General features: G+C 35.0%; 1 protein-coding gene, 2 long non-coding RNA genes and 1 other non-coding gene across 4 annotated transcripts; 3 read left to right on the top strand and 1 right to left on the bottom strand.

Moving 5' to 3' along the window:
• Nucleotides 1-4,045: 4,045 nt before the first annotated feature.
• Nucleotides 4,046-5,646, top strand: LOC112036017 (uncharacterized). The gene is made up of 3 exons (XR_010629403.1): nt 4,046-4,315; nt 5,322-5,365; nt 5,472-5,646. It is a non-coding gene; the product is annotated as an uncharacterized LOC112036017 (transcript).
• A 279-nt stretch (nt 5,647-5,925) lies between these two features.
• Nucleotides 5,926-7,968, top strand: LOC136061183 (ATP synthase subunit gamma, mitochondrial-like). Its single transcript, XM_065774548.1, has 4 exons — nt 5,926-6,022; nt 6,129-6,281; nt 7,561-7,674; nt 7,760-7,968. The coding sequence occupies exons 2-4, from the start codon at nt 6,140-6,142 to the stop codon at nt 7,951-7,953; spliced, it is 450 nt and encodes a 149-aa protein (XP_065630620.1). The 5' UTR covers nt 5,926-6,022; nt 6,129-6,139; the 3' UTR covers nt 7,954-7,968.
• Nucleotides 7,969-10,903: 2,935 nt separating this feature from the next.
• Nucleotides 10,904-13,215, top strand: LOC136068019 (uncharacterized). The gene is made up of 3 exons (XR_010629412.1): nt 10,904-11,177; nt 11,385-11,547; nt 13,024-13,215. It is a non-coding gene; the product is annotated as an uncharacterized LOC136068019 (long non-coding RNA).
• Nucleotides 13,216-16,043: 2,828 nt separating this feature from the next.
• LOC136068714 (uncharacterized) lies at nt 16,044-16,967 on the bottom strand. Its single transcript, XR_010630030.1, has 2 exons — nt 16,670-16,967; nt 16,044-16,461 (listed from the first exon to the last, which is right to left on the bottom strand). It is a non-coding gene; the product is annotated as an uncharacterized LOC136068714 (long non-coding RNA).
• Between the last annotated feature and the right edge of the window lie 3,755 nt (nt 16,968-20,722).

The raw sequence follows: 20,722 nt of genomic DNA, 5'->3' as shown, positions 1-20,722 counted from the left end.
TCGATGTTGCCCTGTCAAGGGGTTACATCCCCATTAACGCGGCCAGAAGGGTTAGGTGAGCACATTCAATGCCGAGGTGACAGTTCACCCCGGGCTTGCCCCTTCTCCATACATCTATTGCCAACGAGTGGCACTGGGCCCTCTCCTCCTCGGATATTCAAGGAATCCTTTGGCGGGGTGGTCTTTGTGCTTTTCCGAGGTCTCGGACGCCCGAGGACAGGGTCATCCTCGGACCCATCAAGCATCCTCGGCCTGGGCCATTTGGGCCTGGCTTGGAGTGGGCCAAGGCTACCCGATTTTCTGGCCCCACAATATTTATTTCTCCTTTATTTCAAATTGTACACAAACCTTCATAACTTTTCAAAAGAAACTACACTCATATCCCTTGTGATTTAACAAAGTTAAATCCACAAATCGAAATTAAAGAAGTAAAATAATAATAATAATAATAATAATTTATGTAATTTGGCTTTTACCCTTCCGATTTCAAATGATATTATAATTTTCTTTTCTTAAATTCATGGAAAAGCAAAAGGTAAAAGATTTTTAATATAAATTTAATAACAAAAAAAAATGAAAAATGTCAAGAAATTAATGTTGCAAAATTCAAAACAGGCCGTCAAAGAAATATAATATTTATAAAAAACTATAGGGAATAATGTTGATGTTTTTAATCACTCACTTTGGTGCCAAACTGACAGCAGTAGAATTGTTTTCCCACTGCCTTATGACTTCTGGTCTACTATTACTCCAACCAATATTTTTATACTTTTATATTTAAAATTTTACTTTATTTTCCACTCATGGTGAGCAATAAGCAATAATATGGTGAGAAAGTGCACTCACCTTTGTATTGATAATTGACAATGATGAAAGACTACAATTCTCCCAGCTTTCTCTAAAAAATAGGGATAATAGTACGGTGGGGCATTTCAGATCATAGATGCTCCATTGTAGTCTTGTCTGTCTTCTGGTAAAATTCGAAGTGGGTTGATTATATATATATATATATATTGAAGGGGAAATATTCATTCATTCGAATTGATAAATAATCATGATACAAGGCTTCTAAAGCTGGTGGGGGAGAATCCTCCATCCTATACAGATCCTCATCTAATGTATTTCTAGCATATTGAGCTAAAACGTGTGCCACATTATTTGCTCCTCTCCTAATGCACCAAACTCTAGACCATTGTAATCCCCAAATCAAATGCCTAATATCATTAACAACATTCCCAAACAGAGAATAATTTTATAAAGAAGAAGAAATGGCTTGGATTACATTACTATTATCTCCCTCAATTATCAACCTTGAGAACCCAGCATCCATAGCAAATTCAATAGCTCTTTGGCATGCAAGCAATTCAGCCTTATCACTCATATTCACCTTCGGTCCACTAGCAGTCATAGCAGACTTATCCCTTATCATTTGGAATTATAGCACAATGACCAGATCTGTCCAAGCCCAAAAAACTTGTTGCATCAAAATTTAATTTGTATTCTGCTTGTGATGGAGGTTGCCAAACATCTCCACTGAGTTACTGCCTAGTTTGAACAGCTAAATGATCTTGGGTTTGTTTAAATTCATCAACAAACTCCTCTACTCTCTTATTTAGGCTGCTTGGATCCTTCAATTTGCCTCCATGCACCACACAGTTTCTCTAATTCCATATGAGCCATGCTTGAGCCCAAAACAGATCCATTTCATCCAACGTTAGGCGCTCCAACAAATCTTCCATCAGCTACTTCATATCACGTATAAAAAATATTTAATTTATAAATATTTATTTTAAAAATATATTAAATAAATTATGCGTATATACATTCAGAGCAGGGGCAGGGTTGAGGCAAGCGAGGAAAACTGATCCTTGCCCCCATCAATTCTTCAAGGTGGGAAAAATCTGCATAGTATAGAGTGGGATAGGAGAGTCAAGCAAGGCAAGGAGTTTTTGTAGGGGTGGCCGCAAGTGAGGCTTAGGGGGTTCAAATAAACCCCCTGAGCTGGCAAAAAAAGAAAAAAAAAAAAGAAAAAAGAAGAATTATGTATAGTAATTTTAAAATAATTTATTTGGTTAATTTAAAATAAAATTTTAAACCTCCTAACCCACATTTTTTTAGTGTTCAATTGAAATAAGCTTAAATATGATCCTTTTGACATTATTTTAGCTTTTTTAAACAGGAAATGTTACACTAAAAAACAATTAAATAGTTAGACATGGCTGATTCTAAAAAAATATAATAAAATAAAAAATAAACAATGCACATGGGACAAAGGTAAGATTGAGTGAAGATAAATGCAAATATTAACACAACAAAATTTTTATCAATATAATTATAAAGAACAATCGTTGTCAAAGTTGTGTTGAATTGGTAAATAAAATAATTGCAATGAGTAAAGACATAAACTAATAGATAAAAGAATATAAGCAATAATTATTAAAGTTCAATTATAACAACAATGATTAATATGTTTATTGTATTTAGAAACAATAGATAATTTCTAGAATTTAATCTTAGCAACGATAAGTAATATGTTTATTGAATTAAGAAACAATATATCAAATGAACTTATAGTTTATTTTTTATTTTCTTTCCAGCACTATGGAAAAATTTGTAATAAGAAAACCAAATAAATTGCAAAATCTATCACTTACTCAATATTCATCTTCTTTGTTCTTACTGACCCCACTAGAAAAAAATCCTAGAGCCGCCACTGAGCTTTTGCCATTCCAAAATATATTTTTTTGATGAACCATTCCAAAATATCATTCACCTTTGCCCTTCATTGGCTTTGATAAACATACAATAAGAAAGTACAGTGTTGCAAATTGATGAATTATGTGAAAGCTTCTCGTACTTTTTTTTTTTTTTTTTTTTTTTTTTAAGCTGACAAGCATGGTACAATTTTTTTTTTTTGTTTGTTTGAGGAGAGAGAAAAGTTAGTTTATGTGTCATTGAGTAACGTTGTTTGAAAACTGAAAACTAATAAGAGGAATTTTCTAAATTCAGTATTTAAATACCTTAAAATGAGTAATGTAACTCAAACACTTTAGTAAAAAACACCCTTACCAAACATGTTATTTTTTTTATAGTCCATAGTTTTCAGTGTTTAAATACTGAAAACTGTTGTTCAAACACCTTAATCAAACATGCCAATTTCTAGCAGTTGTGACCATGACCTCTTGATGCATTGTGGTCGTTGGAAAGAGAGAAAACAAGGCGAAAAAGTGAGACGATGGCTGGAGAGAGAAAAAATAAAATAAATAAAGAATAAAGAATAAAATAAATATTTAAACGAGAGGCATGGTAATGAGCTTGACGTAGATGTATTGAAAAATGGGTTTGTTAAATTGGAAATAATGGAGTTATTTTAGAAAAATTAGCCAAAAGTATTTAGAGCTTGATGTGAATGTTATCAAGCTTTTGTTGTAGTTTTTATTATATATATATATATATATTTTATAATAGCATTTCCTTGTCTAAATAATATTTCTCAATTTTTACATAGGAAAAAAAAATTATCACTTTTGCCCTCAGAAAATATAATTCTCATTTTTGCGAGCAAAGGCAATATAGGCAAATAGTAAAAAAGTAATGTTACAATAATTTTTATAATAGTTAAATTGGTAAGTTTTTATTGATTTTCATTTAAACATAATACTGATATCACTTTATGGGATAAAATATCCAATTGGATAAAGTTTAGATACAAACTTGGATTATAACCAATAATAGAAAAATGACATATGTTTCCTTACTAAAGCATTATTAAGAGATTGTATACAAGAATTTTAAGTGAATTATTCGTTTAATTATTTTTTTTTTAACAATAGAAAAGTAGCATATGTCTAGACAAGTGACCAAGTTTATAACCAAACTATATCATTTTCCATTTTTTCTGAAAAATAGGGGGGATTGATAGATTTAAAAATAAAAAAATTCCCTCGCTTTATTATCTACCATTAACAGCAAGTAACTTTTTTCAGTTGTGAAATATTGTGCGAAATTTATAATAAACGGTAACATTGTAATGACTGACGAGTAATGCGCCCTAAAGTAATTTGATTCCCAAGCTATCGCCCAATCCATAAACTAATAGTAAATACCCACCTGACCTTGACCTGTGGCTTTGCAGCTCAGTACAAGAGAAACAGAGTTCCGATCTACAACAGTCTCTCCTACTTCTTCTACTTCTAGGGTTTATTCACAGAGCAAAAATGGCCATGGCTGCGCTCAGACGAGAGGGGAGGCGTTTCGCCCCTCTGATCTCTCCTCAACCCATCACCGCCGCCGTCCGATCTTCTCTCATCCAACAGTACTACGATCTCTACAACTCCCTTTTGTCTTAATCTTCTGTTTGGTTGCTAAGAAATGATATAGAAATATGAAACTAGCCAGAACTTTTCCGATTTGAAATTGTGGGTTTATTTTTTATTTTTATTTTTTTTGTTGTCTAAAATTTGATTTGAAACCAAACTTATTAATCTCTAGTTGATTAGTGATAATGCTTGTATATGCTTAATGGTATCTGTAGTTCTCACTAGCTTGTATATGCTTTCTGATTAATTTTAGTTATTTTTGTTTTGATGTAATGGTGCTGAGAAATCAAGGATTTGGTTTAGTTAAATCATGTAGCTGTGAAATGCACACTTGAAATTATAATTTGCAATGAAAAACACATATACTTCAGGGCATGTTTGGTACAGAGGGTTAATAAAAGAAATCCCGATGGCCGACGAGTTCTTGCTCAACTGCCACCTCCTCCCCTTATAAGTGCTAGGTGGAGATTGAGGTCTTGTGTTCAAGACCCATCATGGGGTTTCTTTTTTTTTTTTTGCCCATAGGTTTTTATGGCTAGAGGCGAGTCCAAAGGGTTCTTCTTTATAAAGGAAATGTTATAAAAAAGAAACCGATAAAAAGAAACGAAAAAATAAATCACGATGATCTAAAATAAATAATCTGCATTGTTTTGTTTTTGTGTCATAAGAACTAAAGACACTTATCAAAAAAAAAAAAAAAAAAAAGAACTAAAGCCTCTACTCAAATACATTAGATTGTATATAGTAGTATTTTAGCTTTTTTCTTGGAGCCCTCCCAAGCAATGGATTATGCATTTGAAATATAGCTAGCAAAAGTAAAGATTGTTATTTGGAGAAGTATGAAAATTTCCTAAACTTTAGGAAACTATAGAATTTTTGATGAATAATTTTAGTTTCACATTTTTTCTATTTTTTAGCCAATGGCTTGAAATATGGATTTATAAAATTCTTGCATTTCTTTTTGCCTCTGAAAGTACTAAATTAATTGGCCTGGGTGGGCAGGGAGCAGGCCCCTCTGGGAGTGCGATCAATTTCAACTCAAATTGGTAAAAATTACTTTCACCATATAATTTACATTTCCATTCGGGTGCCTTATGGTCACCATTGTCCAGATATGAGATTTTTGATAATGTTGGTGCTCTTTATATACAGTCAGGAACCGGATGAAGAGTGTGAAGAGTATCCAGAAAATTACAAAAGCAATGAAGATGGTTGCGGCCTCAAAACTTAGAGCTATTCAAACAAGAGCTGAAAAATCTCGTGGCCTGTGGCAGCCATTTACTGCTCTTCTTGGTGACACTCCCAGTATGTTTCTTAAAATACTTTTTTTTTTTTTTTTAAAAAAAAAAAAAAAAAAAAAAAGAACTAAAGCCTCTACTCAAATACATTAGATTGTATATAGTAGTATTTTAGCTTTTTTCTTGGAGCCCTCCCAAGCAATGGATTATGCATTTGAAATATAGCTAGCAAAAGTAAAGATTGTTATTTGGAGAAGTATGAAAATTTCCTAAACTTTAGGAAACTATAGAATTTTTGATGAATAATTTTAGTTTCACATTTTTTCTATTTTTTAGCCAATGGCTTGAAATATGGATTTATAAAATTCTTGCATTTCTTTTTGCCTCTGAAAGTACTAAATTAATTGGCCTGGGTGGGCAGGGAGCAGGCCCCTCTGGGAGTGCGATCAATTTCAACTCAAATTGGTAAAAATTACTTTCACCATATAATTTACATTTCCATTCGGGTGCCTTATGGTCACCATTGTCCAGATATGAGATTTTTGATAATGTTGGTGCTCTTTATATACAGTCAGGAACCGGATGAAGAGTGTGAAGAGTATCCAGAAAATTACAAAAGCAATGAAGATGGTTGCGGCCTCAAAACTTAGAGCTATTCAAACAAGAGCTGAAAAATCTCGTGGCCTGTGGCAGCCATTTACTGCTCTTCTTGGTGACACTCCCAGTATGTTTCTTAAAATACTTTTTTTTTTTTTTTCTCAAGTACTAGATATTTTCTTTTTCATCAAATGTTACTTTAAGTTCATAATAGATAGCAAACTTTTGTTCGTTTATGCTACTACAAACAACAACCTGATACTGTTTGACACAGTATCTAATTCACAACCTGGGCTGTTCCTTTTACAGGTCAACTACTAAAATACTGTTGTTTGGTACAAATTGGTCAACATTCCCCTTTTTAGAAATGGAAATCAACCTACTGAAAGTAGGTCACTGATGCCTATAATGGCACACCAGCTTCCCATGTTTTGATCCTTTGAAATGGTGTTGCTCTTTATCAGTGTTTCTCAATGAGCATTCTTGAGGATTAAATCAAATAATCTCCATCCAAATTCCAAGCCATTTGCACAATTATCTTCTGAAATGCTTTACTTTTTTATGTCACAGTTTATTGAAATGAAAAGATGTGAAATGAATTTATGCTTTTACTTTTTTATGTCACAGTTTATTGAAATGAAAAGATGTGAAATGAATTTATCTTTCGAGAAAAATGGAATGATGCTATTTATTTATTTATTTATTCAAATTTATCAAGGGAAGTTGGTCACTGCACACACACACGCACAAAATCTCCTAAATCTACATTAGCTGGAATATTTTTGCCTGATTTTCTCCCAAATCTTTTTGAAAATACACCTCTTTGTTTGTTAGCCTGTTGGCAACAATGGTTAATGGTTTTGGTTCAAGTATTGGTGTCTCTATTTCTTCTAGGAAAAGATAGTGATTATAGTGCCAATGCGTTTTGGCTGTAGTAACACTTCCTTTCCTTGTAAGCACAAAGTAAAGGGTAAAGTTGTGTGTTCAAAACCTAGGTGCGAAACTTACACACACAGATTGCATAATGCGTCTCATACTTAGTAAATTGCAGCCAATTTTAATCTATCTATCTTTTTTAACGTTCTAATATGCTGTCAAAATATTGTTTTTGCTGAAAAGGCTTAGAGGAAAAGACCTTTTGCTAGAATTTTGCCAATTCAGGTTAACAAGAAACAGCTAAAAGTAATCTGCCAAAGATTTTCAATTAAAGCTGTACCTGGTAGATTTACAGCCAGTCACCCTTACCAGGTGTCTTAGCTCCACCCCTGAAATTGAAGACATTGCAATTCTTCGTGATCTTGTGGCTTCTCTTCCTAATATTTATTTTTATCCCTTTTGATCATTACATATCTTCCAGTCTTAGATTTTAGTTGCCCTAATTTTCTTTCCTTGCGTTGCAATCCTAGGTGTTGATGTCAAGAAGAGTGTTATTGTTACAGTTTCTTCAGACAAAGGTCTTTGTGGAGGAATAAACTCTACATCAGTTAAGACTAGCAAGGCACTTTTCAAGTTGACTTCTGGTATTTCTTGCAAGCCCTTCAGTATCTTTATTATCATCAAAGATTGGTTGTTATCCACAAATAAAATATTTCTCTACTGTCACAGGTCCCGACAAAGAAGCGAAATATGTTGTTGTGGGTGAAAAGGCAAAGGCTCAACTCATACGTGACTCCAGGAAGCACATTGGTATATCCATAACTGAGTTGCAGAAGAATCCTCTAAATTATACACAGGTTAGTCTTTTTCATTTCTTGCCTCCAAATATTGTAGGAGAAGCAACTTTTTTCTTGTTTGTTTGAATATATGTGCATGTGAAATTCAGAAAGATTTTCTATTTTTAACAAATATATTGAAAGCTTGAAGTTATCTATCAATGAAATGAAGTGGTGAATGCTAGAAGTGTGGTTAAAGATCCATTCATCTGGTCAACAATGTTTTTCTGGCTTTAGGTCTTGTAACGTGAGGCCTTCTGAATGCTAGTTTAATTTAAATTAAAGCATTATCAGATTTTGAGGTCTTCATTAAGTCGTTGACTTAAGCTTATGCTTATCCTCTTTAGTTCATGCCAATTTTGTTAGCTGATCCGTTAAATGGCCAGCCATGACATGTGAATTCAGAAAGGCTTATGTTGTTGTAAATAATATATTGAGCTCCAAGTTATGTATCAAAGAAAATGAAATAATGAATGTTCGAAGTGCGATTAAGATCTGTTCATCTGGCTCTTATAATGTGAGGCCTTCTGAATGCCGGTTTAATTTAAATTAAAGCATTATTGGATTTCGATATCTTTGTTGAGCCTTTGGCTTAAGCTTATCTTCTTTCTTTAATACTGATTTTGTTTGCAAATGCTTTTTTTTTTTTGATAGGTAATAAGTATATTATTAAACAAACTTTAACACTAACGAAAGCAAATACAAGGTGTTCATGATGGTGGACACAAGGAAAAGCAACAAACAAACAAAACAACATCAAACAACAAGAAAAACTTAAAGTGCACAACTAAGAGAAGAAATAAATTCTAAGATAGTGGAACAATCCGATAAGCCCCAACTCTTAGACCAATCAAATAAGGTCTTCTGGCATAGAGCTTGTAATTGAACCAAAGATTTCTCAGTATCCTCAAAAGAGCGCCGGTTTCTTTCCGTCCAAACAATCCACATCAAACAGCCAGGAGCCATATTCCATATTTTTGAATGAAATTTTCCCAGCCAATTGCGCCAACAATACACCAAACTTTCCACAGAGGCCAGCATAACCCATTGGATCCCAAAAATCTGATACATGTAAACCCGCAGTGAGTGAGCTAGAGGACAATGGAGGAGGAGATGATCCACAGTTTCCTCATTACGATGGCACATACAACACCAATTCACCAAAATGCGCCCCCTAAGCATAAGATTATCCAATGTAAGAATCTGCCCATGAACCGCTGTCCACACAAAAAATGCCACCCTCTTAGGAATCTTAACTCTCCAAACACCCTTCCACGGAAAATTGGGGGCCGATGCACCTCGAATATTATTGTAATATGACCGAGTATCAAACTTGCCATTCCCATTGAGACACCAATGAGAAGTGTCACTCCCAACACCCCTAGGGATCCAGGATTGAATGAACTCAAGGAAAGAGAAGGCAGCCTCTAACTCCCTTTCATGAAAACCCCTGTAAAATCTCACATTCCAAAATCTATCATTTCCACCCTCCCGATAGCATAATACATCAGAAATGTAAGCATCCTTCTCATTAGAACACGCATACAATTGAGGATAGAGCATTTTAAGTATGTTCTCTCCAACCCACTTATCATGCCAAAAAAGAATACGAGTGCCATCACCCACCACTAAGGCCACATGTTTGGAGAAACTCTCCCATCCATCATGAATACCACGCCACAGACCACATCCGTGGGTCCTTCTACATGCTTTAGTAGTCCACCCCCCTTGACTCTCTCCATATTTAGTTGCAATAACCCTCCTCCAAAGATGAGTGCCTTCTCTACCAAACCTCCATAACCATTTCCCTAACAGGGCTTTATTAAAGTGCACTAACTTCCTGATCCCCAAACCACCCAAATCTAATGGTAAACACACCTTCTCCCAAGCCACCAAAGGATACTTGAAACACTCCTCTGAAGATCCCCATAAAAAATTTTAATAATGGAAGTACTAAGTAGGATTTTGAAGAAAACTGAGGAGTGTGGTCTGCTTAGTGGTTTTCATGTGGGGCCAATTAACTCTATAGGGGAACGCATTTCACACTTGCTGTTTGCAGATGATACCATCTTGTTTTGTGATGCTTCTAGAGATCAGTTGATGTCTATTAGGCTGGCTTTGACTTGCTTCCAAGCAGTTACTGGTTTGAAAGTAAATGCGGGGAAGAGTGAGATTGTTCCAGTTGGGGAGGTTGCAAATATAGATGCTTTGGCTGCCATTCTTCGTTGTACGGTGGGTAGCTTGCCTATGAAATACTTGGGAATGCCGTTGGGTACTCCATATAAAACAGCATCTGTCTGGAATCCTATCTTGGAGAGGATGGTCAAGAAACTCTCAGGTTGGAAGCGTCTTTATTTATCAAAGGGGGGTAGACTTACTCTGTTGAAGAGTACTCTTTCTAGCCTTCCTACGTACTATCTATCCTTATTTGTCATCCCTGTAGCTGTGGCTGATAGGTTGGAGCGTATTCAGAGAAATTTTTTATGGGGATCTTCAGAGGAGTGTTTCAAGTATCCTTTGGTGGCTTGGGAGAAGGTGTGTTTACCATTAGATTTGGGTGGTTTGGGGATCAGGAAGTTAGTGCACTTTAATAAAGCCCTGTTAGGGAAATGGTTATGGAGGTTTGGTAGAGAAGGCACTCATCTTTGGAGGAGGGTTATTGCAACTAAATATGGAGAGAGTCAAGGGGGGTGGACTACTAAAGCATGTAGAAGGACCCACGGATGTGGTCTGTGGCGTGGTATTCATGATGGATGGGAGAGTTTCTCCAAACATGTGGCCNCAGGTGCTGACACGTAAGGCAAAATGACCCCCTTAAAATGTTGACACGTTTACAATTTCTTCTTTAAAAAATTGTACGTTGCACCATTTGGCCTTTCAAAACTCCGCTACACTAGCAATTAAAAAACCGGTTAGATAAAAACCCTGTTAAATAAAATAAAATAAAAGGCATTACAATTAAGAAAACTCTACCGATTTCTTCTCATCAAACTGCTTAACATTTTCTCTTTCTAAACAAAAAAACAAGCGATACTGCGATACAAAGAAAGGGAAGGAGAGAAAAAAGAAAAAGAAAAAAAACTTGCAATCCAGTGAAGAATCATGTGATCAAACGTTCGTCCCAGAGGTATTGAGAGAGAGACTATGAAGACATAGAGAAAGAAATAGAAAAAGAGAGAAGCGATGAAGACACGGTGAAACAAACAGAAAAAGAGAGAGGCGATCCTGGTACACAGAGAAAGAAGAGATCGCCTCTCTGCCCACAAACAACGCCTCTGATGGGTTCTATTCTTTCTCTGATTTTTTAATAAGTAAATTAGATCTGTTATATGCATTCAATTTTTCCCAATTTGGTTCTAGATTTGGATTCAAAAATTAGGGCTAAGGAAATCAGGTTCTTATATGTGACTATTCTTTTTTTAATTTTTTCGGTAATAGATTTTTTTTTTCAATTCATTTATTTTGGAATTAAACCATTCAATTTCAAAAATTAACTAGTTAAAATACTATGCACACAGAGATAGAAATAGAGAGAGAGAGGCGATGAGGCTTGGGACACGGAGAAAGAAACAGAGAAAGAGGCAGAGTTCAGTTTCCCCACCACCATCCGTTCCCTCTCCATATTTAGACCACCAGATCGCCGGAACTGACATCGACAACAGTACATTTTTTCCCAATTTTGTAGGTTTGGGTATAAAGTTTAGATTTGATTCGTTTTTGTTATGGGTTTTTGGATTCTCTATCAAAATGTTTGCTTTCTCAATTATAGATATTTGCTTTTGTTTTGTTTTTTTAGGCTACAGATATCACTAAAATTATTGATTTTAGTTTGGGTACTTCTGTTTCTAATCTTAACGAAATCTTTGGGATTAAATAAGTATAGAGTTGAATGTTGCATTGATATTTATTTTAGGTTTTTTTGCCGTATACCCATAACCAGTAAAGTTATTGTGTGTGTGTGTGTGTGTGTGTGTTTTTTTTTTTTTTTTTTTTGTTCTTCTCCCTTTTCTTTTTCAAATCTGGGGGTTGAATATGATTTAGGTTTGAATTTTTTGGTTGGATTGCCTTTCCCTCGCTAGTTTTAGACCACCAGAACCACAATCACAAAGAGAAACAGTTCTTAAGGCCCACATCGGAATTAGAGAGACTGAAAGTTTTAAAGAAAAAAAATCAGTTCTAATTCTTATTTTTAAGATTTTTATATTCCTTTTTTTGTTAATGCTATTGTTCTCTTCTCTTCTTTCTTCTTATTCTCTGAATTCTATTTGGTTTTTCTTTTCTTTCTTCTTAACTTTTTTTTTTTTTTTTTTTTTTTGGGGTTTGCAACTGTTCTATGGCAGTTTCTGTTGAAAGGAAAAACCTCAGTTGCTGTAAAAAAACTGTTTCAATATCAAACAGGAAAAAATTGGGGCTTTTAGAATAACGACGTAGAGATTTGAGATTTTAAAGTAGAGAAAGAAAAATCAAAGTCTTCACACACGGTCAGATTGTTGAAATCATTACCTGTAAAGTTTTTTTTTTTTAATTCTTAAAATCTTTGAAATACTTTGGTTTGATAGGGGCACATTTGCATTAGCTGAAATTTTTGAAGAACGAAGTGGATTTTTAATTAGAATGTGTTGAAGTCCAATTGAAGATTTTTGGCAAAAACAAGTTTGAAGAGAAGCCATAAAGCACCACAGTTTTGAAATTTTCTAATTTGCATTTTTTTAATAGAATAATTTGCATAAGTTCATGATTTGTTTTTAGCATGGCTTTTCATTAAAATTTATCTTTATACCGTTGAAAGCAACAATGGTGCTAATTAAAAAGTAGATTTGGGTGTTTTGTCATTTGATGAGTTGCCTTGAATTTGTTTCAGTGTTTGATTATAGTTGTCAATCGGACTCACATTAGAGTTGTGACTTAGATTTATACTACTTTGATTCAAAAGAACAAAAAACTAGCCCTCTCTCAAAGCTCTTTTTTAAAAACAGAGAATGCCGAGAAGAAACCTGCACTTGACCATAAATTAGGATTTGATTTATGATTATTTCAATGAATGAATTATGTAGATTGCTTAAACTATCTTTTGGAATTGTCTTCCCAGTTTCAGGCTTCTTTTTTTCTTCTTCCTTGGGTAAACAATATTGAACTTCTTCTTTTCTTTGTTTGCAGTGGCTGAAAAGCACTTAGCATCAAAAAAGGATTAAAGGTAACATCCTAACAAACCTGCAAGATAGCCTGAAGGGGATATTCTGTGTAGTTGAGAGGGAATTAGTAGCTGGAAAGTGGATGGATTTGGGGACTACTACCTCTGTCTTGGCTCATCAAATATGTACTAAGTACCTACTTAACAATGGGCATAAAGCATGATAATAAATCTATATCTGAATGGGGTAAAAGGGTGGTGTCTTGGATTAAACCATTGGACTCTCACAAGTCCACTCCGGATGTAGGCATTCGTGGTGTCTATTGGGTAGATAAAGTGAAGTTACAGAGGCCTGTAGCTGTTGGGCCTGTGATTACTAAATCCCAAGCCCAAGCCCAAGCCCCCTTAGCTTTCCCTATTAAAAATAAAACCCCTTTAGAGGCAGAACTGACCTGCGATCCAAATGGGTTGCAAAATCTGGTGGTCTGTGTTCAGGATTTGAGTGGGTCAGGCGAGTCTTCAACGGAGCCGGGGGTAGCGGCGGTGGCGCCGATGGAGGGATTGGAAGCTCCGACGAGGGCGAAACTCTCGTTTAGCCCTGTTCCGGTGGTTAGCGCCCCTATCTCGGCGGCTCCCCAGTCAGTTCAGGAGCCAGGGGCTACGGCGGAGGCGCCGGCGGTAGGTTCTGACGCTCCGATGAGGACAAGTCTCCCTTCTAGCTCTGTTCTGGAGGTTCGCGCCCCTATCTCAGTGATTTCCCAGTCAGTTCGAGAGCGTGGGAGGAAGATTGGGGTTGACCCGAAGCATACGGTGAACAGTTTTAGGCAGTTTTCTCCTTTGAACTTTGTTGGTAGGGAGGGAGATCCTTGGTCGGAGGAGGTGGAGGACGTTTTCACTGAGCTTTTAAGCATAAGTGATAAAGAGGAGTGTGATTCCCAAACGAGTATGACAGCGTCAGTAGCTGTGTATGCCGACGGTATTGGGGAGCATAACTGTAGTCCACTAGAGTGTGCACCGTTGTCTTGTTGGGTCCCTAGGGTAGCTGAAGATTTGGTGTTGAGCACGGTGGATGAGGTAAGTGAGCTTGATGCATCTAAGGTGGAACACTCGAAGTGGGTGTCTACAATGATGAAGAGCTTCTGCAAGATGGTGGGTTTTCCTATTGTTAAACATGAAGCTCATTGTGTGGCTTTATTTCGTTTATTAGAACAGGAGTGTATTGAGGTTGCCAATGGTGGCTGCATTAGGCCACCTGTTAAAGCTGGTCAGAGAGGTTTAAGGGAATTGAGGGGTCTATTTTCTTCAGTAAATTATGATGGGACTTTCTCTCGGAATAGAGGTTCGTCGTCAGGACCGGGGGCTATTGGTAGTTATTAATGTCTTTACGACTTCTTTCTTGGAATGTTAGGGGGTTAAATAACCCTCAGAAGAGAGAGGTTTGTAAGAATCTTGTGCGGAGCTTATGGGGTAGTCCCTTTGTTGATTGGGCGGTACTGGATGCGGTTCAAACATCTGGGGGGGTTTTGTTGATTTGGGATAATCGGGTGGTTGAGAAAATTGATGTATTTGTTGGTCAGTTCTCTGTTAGTGTTCTTCTAAGGGGAGTATTGGATGGTTTTGAATGGGTTTGTACCGGTCTATATGGTCCCAATGCTGATCATCATAGGGCTGCTTTGTGGGAGGAGCTGTCTAGGGTACGTGTCAGGTGGAACACAGCTTGTTTCTTGTTTGGAGATTTTAATATTATTAGATACCCATGTGAGAGGCTTGGTAGTGAGACTTTTAGCCCAGCCATGTTTGCATTCTCGGACTTTATTGAGAATAATTATCTAGTGGATTTACCATTGGATGGGGCTTCCTTCACCTGGTTTAGAGATGCTGAGCCGCAAGCTATGTCCCGCATAGACAGGACTCTGGTTTCTGTAGATTGGGTGGATCATTTCGGGGATGTGTCTCAAAGGGTGCTCCCTCGTGTTATTTCTGACCATTTCCGCTTTTGGTGGAAGCTGGTGGAGTTGGTAGGGGTCGCTGTGCTTTTAAGTTTGAGAATATGTGGCTCAAAGTTGAGGGCTTTGTCGAGAGAGTTAAACAATGGTAGGAGGGGTATAGCTTTGTAGGCTCCCCAAGTTTCGTTCTAGCTCAGAAATTAAAGGCTCTTAAAGAAGACCTCAAGAAGTGGAATAAGGAAGAATTTGGAGATTTGGCATTTAAGAAGAAGTGTTTGCTGTCTGAATTAATGGGTCTTGATGCTAAGGAAGAACTGTTGGGTCTCTCCAATGTAGCACAATCCCGCCGAACACAGGTTAAAGGTGAAATTGCAACATTAGCAGTGTTAGAAGAGACTTTTTGGAGACAAAAGTCCCGTGCTCTGTATATGAAGGAGGGAGATAACAATACTCGGTTCTTTCATAGATTAGCGAATTCTCATAGAAGAGCTAATCACATTAGAAGCATCGAGGTAGATGGAGTTTTATATGAGGACGAATCTGCTGTTAAATCTCAGGTGATTTAGTTCTATCAAAATCTCTACACGGAGACAGGTATGTGGCGTCCAACTGTGGATGGACTTGAATTTGCTTGTATTGGAGAGGATGAAAGGTTGTCTTTGGAGAGGGAGTTCTCTAGAGAAGAGGTTACCCAGGCTTTGATGGAGATGGAGGGGGATAAAGCACCTGGGCCAGATGGATTCACCATGGCTTTTTTCCAAAAATGTTGGAGTGTGGTGGAGGTGGATGTCATGGCTGTTTTTGAGCACTTTCACAGGTATTCAGTGTTTGAAAGGTCTTTAAATGCCTCATTTCTCTCTCTAATTCCCAAGAAAAATAATGCTATGATGTTAAAGACTTTAGGCCTATTAGCTTGGTAGGGAGTGTGTACAAGCTGCTGTCTAAGGTGTTGGCAAATAGATTGAGGGTGGTGCTAGATAGTCTTATCTCTGAGTCTCAAAATTCTTTTGTTGGTGGAGACTGGATTCAAAAGGGAGAAGAAAAAAAAAAAAAAAAAAAAAAACACACACACACACACACACACACAATAACTTTACTGGTTATGGGTATACGGCAAAAAAACCTAAAATAAATATCAATGCAACATTCAACTCTATACTTATTTAATCCCAAAGATTTCGTTAAGATTAGAAACAGAAGTACCCAAACTAAAATCAATAATTTTAGTGATATCTGTAGCCTAAAAAAACAAAACAAAAGCAAATATCTATAATTGAGAAAGCAAACATTTTGATAGAGAATCCAAAAACCCATAACAAAAACGAATCAAATCTAAACTTTATACCCAAACCTACAAAATTGGGAAAAAATGTACTGTTGTCGATGTCGGTTCCGGCGATCTGGTGGTCTAAATATGGAGAGGGAACGGATGGTGGTGGGGAAACTGAACTCTGCCTCTTTCTCTGTTTCTTTCTCCGTGTCCCAAGCCTCATCGCCTCTCTCTCTCTATTTCTATCTCTGTGTGCATAGTATTTTAACTAGTTAATTTTTGAAATTGAATGGTTTAATTCCAAAATAAATGAATTGAAAAAAAAAAATCTATTACCGAAAAAATTAAAAAAAGAATAGTCACATATAAGAACCTGATTTCCTTAGCCCTAATTTTTGAATCCAAATCTAGAACCAAATTGGGAAAAATTGAATGCATATAACAGATCTAATTTACTTATTAAAAAATCAGAGAAAGAATAGAACCCATCAGAGGCGTTGTTTGTGGGCAGAGAGGCGATCTCTTCTTTCTCTGTGTACCAGGATCGCCTCTCTCTTTTTCTGTTTGTTTCACCGTGTCTTCATCGCTTCTCTCTTTTTCTATTTCTTTCTCTATGTCTTCATAGTCTCTCTCTCAATACCTCTGGGACGAACGTTTGATCACATGATTCTTCACTGGATTGCAAGTTTTTTTTCTTTTTCTTTTTTCTCTCCTTCCCTTTCTTTGTATCGCAGTATCGCTTGTTTTTTTGTTTAGAAAGAGAAAATGTTAAGCAGTTTGATGAGAAGAAATCGGTAGAGTTTTCTTAATTGTAATGCCTTTTATTTTATTTTATTTAACAGGGTTTTTATCTAACCGGTTTTTTAATTGCTAGTGTAGCGGAGTTTTGAAAGGCCAAATGGTGCAACGTACAATTTTTTAAAGAAGAAATTGTAAACGTGTCAACATTTTAAGGGGGTCATTTTGCCTTACGTGTCAGCACCTGGTAAAAGCTTCTGCTATTATATATAGTATTAGATTCTTCAGAGTTGTTTTTTGGTGGGTAATCTTATATTTTCTTTCCGGGTTAGGTTCAAGTTACGCCTAGTGTAACTCTAAGCAATATTACATCACTTAATACTTTTTAATTGGATGTGAATATTTTTTAATCTTTGTGTATTCTTCATACTTGCAAATTTCAAAGTGATCAAAGATTAATAGCCATGTCATCAATCAATTGTTAACATTCAAATTTTTGTAGTTTAAAATAATGCATAAAAGATGAATTTATAGATCAAATGGTAAATAACATCCGATTGATATGAAAATTGGCATGCATGTTAAGAACATATAGAACATATAATTCAACGGCTGGATTTTTAAAATATTAATTTAGTAAGAAGTTATTGGGTGGTGTAACATTACATAGAGTTACACTAGGTGTAACTTGAATTTAACTCTATTTTTTTTGGGTTATTTTGAATGTTGCAATATTGATTTCTTGACGTTTTTCTGTTATTGAATTTTGATTAAAAAATAATTCTCTTTTCACTTTTTAAACCATTAATTATAGATACAAAAATGGTAAATTTATTTGGAAACTGAGATAAAATAGAAAATATGTAAGTTTTCTAAATTAAAATTTCAATTATGTTTGTGGATTTCACAATTATAAGCTACTAAAGAGGTGATGGTAGTTTATTTAGAAAAGTGAGTGAACTACTGCACACCAGTGACGAGATGGTCACTTTACAAGTATAACTGTTTGTAGGATGTGGAGGGTAAGAGTCAGAGTTCAAGTCTCCAAGTTTGAAAACACGGGGAGTGTTTGTTTCAAAATAAAAAAATAAAAGTGGGAGGATGCTAGTGTAAGTTTACTAAACCTCAGAATAAGTCACCTTAATTTCCCCAATTTTCATTTTCTAAACTCATTAATAAAAGTCTTAATAAATATGTGTAGTAAATGCCCAATGTTAAGTATACTTTCATATTAAATATCTTGTCTCATTAATTGTATTTGAAAATATTTTTTCTAAATGGGTCCAGTTAATGAGTGCCCATACGATATCTCTTAATAGACCATTTTAATAAAGTTTTAATATCATTTTTATGGAAAATATAAAAAAACTGTTAAAAAATAAATTACTCTTTTGTGTATATACACACACACACACACACACACATATATATATATGAAAAATACATAAAAAATTACTTAATAAAGAATTAAATGTCTTGACCATTACCTTTAGGGCTTTGGTTACTAAATTAAATTCATAGTTATCAAATGTCTTACACTAAACATAATTTAAAACAAAAAAATTTATTTGCATTATTTTATTTTTCTTACATTAATAAATGCACCTAGTTAATTCTATAGCTTTAAGTATACTTCCTTATGATCTCTTAATACTCATAAAATATACCTGGCAAAAAAATTTTTTCTAGTTAATTTATTAAATGTCTATCAATAAATATGCTTGCATAATAAATGCTTTTAAATGACTACTTTATGTTTAGGATTTATGGAGGTGGTTAGACATTAATTCGAAATAATTTTAGATCTTTAAAAGCTAAAATTTTGCTGCTTTTGAGGGAAAAGAGTGTTGTGATTAACAAAAAAATCAGCAATCACCTATTAGCTCCTTCTCAAAAAGCTCTTCAAAAGACTCGAATGTTGAAGTGTTTTGAAATTGAGGGTCCTTCCTCTATTTATAGATGGGAATATCCCCAGTTGATAAGTTGGAGTGAAGTACAAACTCCCTAGGGCATTGTGAGAGACCGCCAAGTGCCTCTCAAAAAAAGAGAGATTTTTAGAGTGTTTTTTAGAGCACCTCACTACTTATTTTTTATACAAAAAAATAAGAAAAAATAAATATAACTATACATGACTAAATTGTTTCATTTCATTGATTGAGTAAAAAAATACAAGTTTGATAAATTGAAAATTACATGGCTTTGGGTCCTAGTTACAAACTACCAAAAATACATGGCTTTTTGTCCTAATTAAAATCTACCCAAAATAAATAAAGATAAAGATAAAGCCTAGGTCTACCTATCTAAAGACTCTAATTCGAAAGCTAGGTTACGGAATGGAAAAGTGTTAGGCACCCATTTTGCCCAGACAGAGTCTGGTCTTCTAGACTCTCATGACCTATGTACCCCTTTATGCATGACATGAATGATATGTTGCACACATAAAAAATAAAAAAATAAAAACTAAATCACACAAGTTTATTTATGAATGCATCCTCTTCTTTGTAAAAAAAATTCAGATCTGTGTTGTAAAAAAATTGAATTTGGTTTAGAAAAATCAGATCTATTTTTGAGAACTTGAAAAAAAAATTGGTTTTTTGAAGAGAAAAATTTAGATATGTGCTTATTAAAGAAAACAAAATCTTTTGATCTGAAAGTATAACAGATCTGTTTTTTGAGAACTGAGAAAAAATGGTTTTTTATTTTGTAAAAGATCGGATTTGTTTTGTGAGAACTAAGAAAAAATGGTTTTTGATTTGTAAAAGATCAGATCTGTTTTGTGATAATAATAAAAAAAATCAAATTTGTGTATTTAAAAAAATTAGATCAACTTTTGTATGTGTAAAAAAATATGAAAAAGATTTCTTGAGAAGAGGATTTCATTCATAAAATAAATTTATGCTTTGTGTACTAAATAAAAAAAATACAACCATTCATGATCCTTTTTTTTTTTTTAATCTACTATGTTAAAAAAATCAGATCTACATCTAATGAAAATGTAGATCAATTTTTAATTTGAAAAAAAATGCAAATCTACATCTAATAAAGATGCAGATCCGTTTTTAACTGGAGGAAAATTCAGATCTACATCTAAGGAAGATACAGGTTCATTTTTTATTTAAGAAAAGTTTAGATTTGCATCTAAGGAAGATCTAGATCCGTTTTTGTTTTAAGAAAAATTCAGATTTGCATCTTAGGAAGATGCTGATCCATTTTTTATTTAAGAAAAATTCAGATTTGCATCTAATGAAGATGCAGATCCATTTTTAGTTGAAAAAAAAAAGAATTTGAAAGCTCGAATTTGTGTGAAAACACAAGAGTTGTTTAGACCCTAAATTAAAATTATGGCTCGGTTGATTTTATTCTAACTTAAACTAAGTGCAGAATAGAGTAAATGCGAGTGGATAAACAAAATAACTACTCTAAGCCATATTAATCAAATCGTAGTAGTAAAATTGAAAGCTAAAAGAGTAGGGAAGAAGAATGCAAACACAAGATAACACGCCGATGTGTTATCGAAGAGGAAATCAAAGAACTCGGCGATAAACCTCTTTGCTGCTCTCCAAGTGGTAATCGATCTACTAGACAATCAATTGGGATACATGGGTTAGCAAGAGACCCTCCAACCCTAATCTACCCGATGTACCTAAGCCCTCCAAGCTCCTACTCCAACAAGGCTTCTCGAAACCATGTCTTGTCTAGCTCTCCAGATCCCGCAATACGCCCAATTGCATCCACTAAAGCCTGGCTTCTTCCAATGCTTCCCAGTAGAAC

Source organism: Quercus suber, unplaced genomic scaffold (assembly GCF_002906115.3).
Source record: "Quercus suber isolate HL8 unplaced genomic scaffold, Cork oak 2.0 scaffold_1, whole genome shotgun sequence".
Classification (NCBI taxonomy): Eukaryota; Viridiplantae; Streptophyta; class Magnoliopsida; order Fagales; family Fagaceae; genus Quercus; species Quercus suber.
This window is presented reverse-complemented; position numbering and strand designations above follow the sequence as displayed.